A 6,212-nucleotide genomic window follows, 5' to 3' on the forward strand; every position below is an offset into this window, starting at 1 on the left:
GTGACTTTTCTGCCTCAGCCTCCCGAGTATCTGGGATTACATGCAATCGTGCCCAATTAATTTTTGTATTTTTAGTAGAGATGAGGTTTCATCATGTTGGCCAGGGTGGTCTTGAACTCCTGGCCTCAAGTGTTACACCCACCATGGCCTCCCAAAGTGCTGGGATTAGAGGCCTGAGCCACCACAACTGGTCTAGTTTGCTATTTCTGGTCTGCAATGAACGTCATCATATGTTCAAAGTTTGTACATCTTTCATTTCCTGTTATTTATTGATTGATTTTTTTTTTTTTTTTTTTTGAGACGTAGTCTCGTTCTGTCGCCCAGAATGCAGTGGTGTGATCTTGGCTCACCGCAAACTCTGCCTCCCTGGATCACGCCATTCTCCTGCCTCAGCCTCCTGAGTAGCTGGGAATACAGGCGCCTGCCACCACATGCGGCTAATTTTTTTGTATTTTTAGTAGAGACGGGGTTTCACCATGTTAGCCAGGATGGTCTGGATCTCCTGACCTCATAATCTGCCCACCTCAGCCTCCCAAAGTGCTGGGATTACAGGTGTGAGCAACCACACCTGGCTATTTATTGAATTATTTCTCATTGAATCTGAAAAATGACTTTTGTATTTTATGTTGTATTTCATTATCTCCATAATCAATACTATTACATTTACTAAGGTTTAAGCCTGTGATAGACAGGAAATAAAAACTGTCCCTTCACCACAGTGTTTGAAAAGCCCCATTGGGTTAGCCTGTTTGCGTCGTTATAAGGGAATCCCTGAGACTAGGTAATTTACAAAGGAAAGTTTGTTATGACTTCCGCTTCTGCAGGCTGTGCATAAGTGTGGTACAGGCATCTGCCTTTGGTGAGGGCTGCAGGAAGCCTGCAATCCTGGTCGAAGACCAAGGGGGAACAGGCACAACACCTGGGGAGACAGGGAACAAGAGAGAAAAGGGGACGGTGTCTGACTCTTAAACAGCCAGCTCTTCCTACCAGAGGAAGAACTCACTCTTCACCATGGGATGGCACCAAGCCATTCTTTAGGGATCTGTCCTCATGACCCTGAAACCTCCCACTAGATCCCATCTCCAATATTGGAGGACACATTTCAACATGAGATTTGGTACTGACAAAACATCCAAATCATGGCACCCACGTAGGATTCAAGGAACTGAGGAGTTGGGTTCCAGCACTGTACTACTTTTAAGCCTGAAATCCAATTTGGATCTGAAGTTGGGCAAGAAAATCAGAAAATAAAAATGATGATGAATTTTTATTTGTGCCACATTGACATAAGACAGGAAGCGATCATGTATGACTCCCACCCATATGGTGTGCACAGTGTAATAACATTTTATAAAAGTGTAAACTCAGTAGCTGGCCTGAAGGTGTTCACATTGTTGGTGGCTCCCATTTCCATCCAGAGCCTGGTCTCTAAACTCCTGGTTTAACACCCAACCCAGTCCATTTTTTCCAAGGTGCACAAAGAAGACCAGAGTAAGATTCAAGTCAAAATTCTTTTATGACAATAAAACAATCACATATTTAATATAAAAAGAAATGCAGAAAATGGCTCAGGGTTGTATTAAAAAAAAATCCAGGTTGTGAAGTTTGCTCTATTTACATCTGGGAGCAGAGCTGTCCCCACATCAGGCACAGCAGCTGCACTTCTCCGACGCCCCTTTGCAGACGCAGCCCTGGGCACACTTGGCACAGCCCACGGGGCAGCAGGAGCAGCAGCCTGGGGAAGAAGGGGAGAGTGAGAGTGGCAGTAGACTGGACCAGCCGCCTCCCTGCCCCAATAGCAAGCCTGGCTCGAGCTCAGACGCCAGACCCAGAGGACGCTTTTTTTGTCTGGCACAGCTATATTCTGAAACCATAGGGGGTACAGTTGAGGTTTGTGTCCCAAGAGAAACACGTTTCCCTGCTCCATCTGAACTCAGGGCAGAAAGCCTAGAGAGGGAATGAAATGGCAACGAGGGCAAAGAAATCCCAGTTCCCCAGAAGGATGCACTCACTGGCAGCCTTGGGTTCCCTCCCAAACTTAGCCACAGCCCCAGATTCCTGGAGATGGCCCCTCACTCACTCTTCTTGCAGGAGGTGCATTTGCACTCTTTGCACTTGCAGGAGCCGGCGCACGTGCAGGAGACACCTGCAAGGAAGAGAAAAAGGCAGTGGGCAGTGAGTGAGATGCAGAAGGTACAGCAGCGGGTCAATGAGTCTCCAGTGCCCCCTCCTCTGTGCAGGGCCAGCCCTCAGAGCTCCTTTCCCACTCAGGACAGAGGAACAGAAGCCGCATGTCCTCTCCACTCACGCTGGGAAGGGCAAGCACCTTCCTGTTTACCCCACCAGGAAGCTCCCAGGTGCAAACCCAACCCAGGAATACTGAGATTGCGAGCTAGAACCTTCTGTCCTGAACCCTGAAGACTCAATATCTCCAGCCCCCCATCCACCTTGATTGCTCGTAGCCTGGCAGAGCACTGGAGCCCAGCCAGCAGGACCCTGACCAACTGGGTGATGTGGGGCAGTTCAGCCTTGAGCCTCAGTATCCTTAACTCAGATGTAGAGGCCCAGGGAGGAGGGCAGTGCTCTCAGGGGCGTGATCAGGAAGAAAGCACCTAACGAAGTAAAGGAGTCCTCTTCCGCTCAGAAGTTAAAGTGCGACCTCCTAAAACCCAGAGATCCTCTGTACTGGAGCTGGGAAATGGGGATCCCAGGGCGCAGAGACGCGCTTCCTTTACCAGCGGTGCAGGAGCAGTTGGGGTCCATTTCGAGCCAAGGAGATGCTGGAGCTCCCACCAAAGACTCGAACAGGAGGTCAGGCAGCTGGAATGCGCGCTGGAACCCTGCAGCCGGCTGCTCCTCTTTTAGACCGAGGTGGGGCCGGGTGCAGAGGTCCCGCCCCGCGCTTGCTCCCGCCCCTCTGAGTGCGCGCTGCCCACGTTCCCGGGCTGGGCTGTGCGCAGCAAAAGAGCCGGGCGCATCATACCCTGAGCTCTGCGCCGTGCTCAGCGTGGGACCGCCTCCTTTTTTCGGCAGCTCGCGCGGGAAAGGGCTGTGCGGCTGGCTTCCCAGAGGTCCACGCCGGCTTCCCAGTTTCCCCGCGGTTGTTTACCAGCTTTCTCCCCGCGTGTTCCGGGACCCCAGCCTTGGCGTCGCTGTCTTCACTCCACCCCTCCCACCGTTTTCAGCTGGGCCTGTCCCAGAGCCCGTGTGCAGCCCTCTTGCTCCCGTCCCGGGATCGGCTGAGTGCCGAGCGGGGCGCGTGCGGTAGCGAGCGAGTTGTGTGCAGAGCACCCGCCACCGATGTGGCTTTCGTTTCACCTCGTCCCCCGCCTTGCCTGTCCCTGTCTACACTGCGGTCCCTCGGACCCCCTCCTCCGTACACAGCAACACGGGGAACACGGGTCGGCCTCTCTCTCCCGTCCATTCTCCTCGCCTGAGAGGATGTGTGGGCACATTTGTCCAGGTCCTCGTTTGCAGATAAGTCTCCATGCTCCCCACAGCCTAACGGGCCACCACAGTACCGCCTGGCAGTTCTGGACATGTGGGATGTCCCCAAAGAGAGATGACTTCAGATGATATGCAGACCGTGCTTTACATTAAAAAGCAAGATGGGTGAGGTGGCAAGAAGCTGTAGTCCCAGCTACTTAGGAGGCTGAGGTGGCAGGATCACTTGAGCCCAGTAGTTCGAGTCCAGCCTGGACAACATACAGAGTCAACGTCTTTTAAAAAATACAATTAAAGGCCGGGCGCGGTGGCTCACGCCTGTAATCCTGGCGCTTTGGGAGGCCGAGACGGGCGGATCACGAGGTCAGGAGATCGAGACCATCCTGGCTAACACGGTGAAACGCCGTCTCTACGAAAAATACAAAAATTAGCCGGGCGCGGTGGCGGGCGCCTGTAGTCCCAGCTACACGGGAGGCTGAGGCAGGAGAATGGCGTGAACCCAGGAGGCGGAGCTTGCAGTGAGCTGAGATCGTGCGCCACTGGACTCCAGCCTGGGGAACAGAGCGAGACTCCGTCTCAAAAAGAAAAAAAAAAAAAAAAATTAAAAAGCAAGAGATACAGTTATTTCTCTTCAGTATAGCTGACTATTGCATAACGTAGAGTCTATACCAGTCCCTTTTTAATCTCTTTCATTCTTTGAATCCTCACAGCAATACTAAATGGAAATACTATCTATGAACCCGTTTTGCTAATCACAGGACTACAAAGAAAAGAGTCCAAGTAACTGGCTGGTCTTCACAGAGATAAAAAGCTGTGCACTGATTTAAATCCAGCCAGCCTCTTAAAGGGAAGTGTCCATGATAAAGCCTTCCTTTGGCCCAGGTATATCATCAACACTTTTGTACTGCTGGAAATCTTTTAAACAACAGGGGCTGGGCAAGGTGCCTCACACCAGTAATCCCGGCACTTAGGAAGGCTGTGGCAGATGGGTCACCTGAGGTGAGGTGTTGGAGACTAGCCTGGCTAACATGGTGAATCCCCGTCTCCGCTAAAAATACAAAAATTGGCTGGACATGGTGGCAGTCTCCTGTAATCCCAGCTCCTTGGGAGGCTAGACAGGAGAATCATTTGAACCTTGGAGGCAGAGGTTGCAGATTGCGCCATTGCACTCCAGCTGGGTGGCAAGTGCAAAATTCTGTCTCAAAAACAAAAACAACCAAAAAATCCCCAAATAAGCAACAGGAAGCTACCAGCTCTACCACGATTGCAAAAGCAATCCGTAAGTGTAATACACACACACACATATTAATTTGGGGCTATCTTCCATGTGTGGCACAAGATTGATTTTCATTTTTTTCTGGCAGAAAAGAGTTTGCTCTTCATAAAAGTATGTGTAAGAAAATAATCATTTCTGTATAAAATATTAACTAAAAGATGGTGCAAGTAGTAACAGAAAGGGCAGTCATTCTTCTGTATCCGACATGAAATTTGAAAGAAGGGCAAATTCAGCTTGAGTTTGGGAGGAATTTCCAAAGATTCAGAGCCCAGTCACAACAGGGAGCTCTCAGGGGTCAGCGAGTGTCCTGTCAGTGACACTGGGCAGACCAAGCCTGATGGTTCCTTGCGGGGATGTGCTGGGCAGTGCTGCTCAGTGGGCAGTGCTCACTGGGGCCATTTTGCTGTTTCCTTTCTTTTCTTTTTTTGAGACAGCATCTCAGTTGCCCAGGCTGGAGTGCGGTGGTGCAGTCTTGGCTCATGGCAACCTCTGCCTCCGAGGTTCAAGTGATTCTCATAAGCTTCTGCAGGCTGTGTGTGGTGCTGGCATCTGCCTCTGGTGAGGGTCGCAGGAAGCCTACATTCCTGGCAGAAGGCCAACAAGGATGAGGCACATCTGGTGGAGAGACAAGAAAAAAGAGAGAAAAAGGGAGGGTGTCTGGCTCTTTTAAACAGCCAGCTCAGGAGTGAAATACCGGAGGAAGAACTCACACTTCACCATGGGATGGCACCAAGCCATTCTTTAGGGATCTGTCCTCATGACCCCAAAACCTTCCACTAGTTCCCACCTCCAATATTGCAGGTCACATTTTGACATGAGATTTGGCAGTAACGAAACATCCAAATCATAGCACCCATGTAGGATTCGAGAAACTGGGGAGTTGGGTTCCAGCACTGTAGCCACTTTTTTTTTTGAGATGGAGTCTCTCCCTGTTGCCCTCATTTTCCGCCCTGTGCAATGGTGGATTTCGGCTCACTGCAACCTCTGTCTCCCAGGTTCAAGCGATTCTCCTGCCTCAGCCTCTCCAGTAGCTGGGATTATAGCTACGTGCCATCACGTGCAGCTAATTTTTTATATCTTTAGTGGAGACAGGGTTTCACCATGTTGGCCAGGCTGGTCTCAAACCCCTGACCTCGTGATCCGCCCACCTGGCGTCCCAAAGTGCTGGGATTATAGTAGCCACTTTTTTTGTTTTTTTATGAGATGGAGTCTCTCTCTGTCGCCCAGGCTGGAGTGCAGTGGCACGATCTGGGCTCGCTGCAAGCTCCGTCTGCCAGGTTCACGCCAGTCTCCTGCCTCAGCCTCCTTAGTAGTGGGACTACAGGCGCCCGCAACCACGCCCGGCTAATTTTTTGTATTTTTTTTTTTAGTAGAGACGGGTTTTCACCCTGTTAGCCAGGATGGTCTCGATTTCCTGACCTCATGATCCGCCCACCTGGCCTCCCAAAGTGCTGGGATTTCAGGCGTGAGCCACCGCGCCCGGCCTGTAGCC

At 51.0% G+C, this 6,212-nt stretch overlaps 1 protein-coding gene across 1 annotated transcript; it reads right to left on the reverse strand.

The window, feature by feature from the left end:
* Window positions 1–1,492: 1,492 nt before the first annotated feature.
* On the reverse strand, window positions 1,493–2,809 carry LOC105533413 (metallothionein-1F). The gene is made up of 3 exons (XM_011971879.1): window positions 2,736–2,809; window positions 2,081–2,146; window positions 1,493–1,735 (listed from the first exon to the last, which is right to left on the reverse strand). The coding sequence occupies exons 1-3, from the start codon at window positions 2,761–2,763 to the stop codon at window positions 1,644–1,646; spliced, it is 186 nt and encodes a 61-aa protein (XP_011827269.1). The 5' UTR covers window positions 2,764–2,809; the 3' UTR covers window positions 1,493–1,643.
* Window positions 2,810–6,212: the final 3,403 nt, after the last annotated feature.

The sequence above is a fragment of the Mandrillus leucophaeus genome, unplaced genomic scaffold (assembly GCF_000951045.1).
Source record: "Mandrillus leucophaeus isolate KB7577 unplaced genomic scaffold, Mleu.le_1.0 Scaffold125, whole genome shotgun sequence".
NCBI lineage: Eukaryota > Metazoa > Chordata > Mammalia > Primates > Cercopithecidae > Mandrillus > Mandrillus leucophaeus.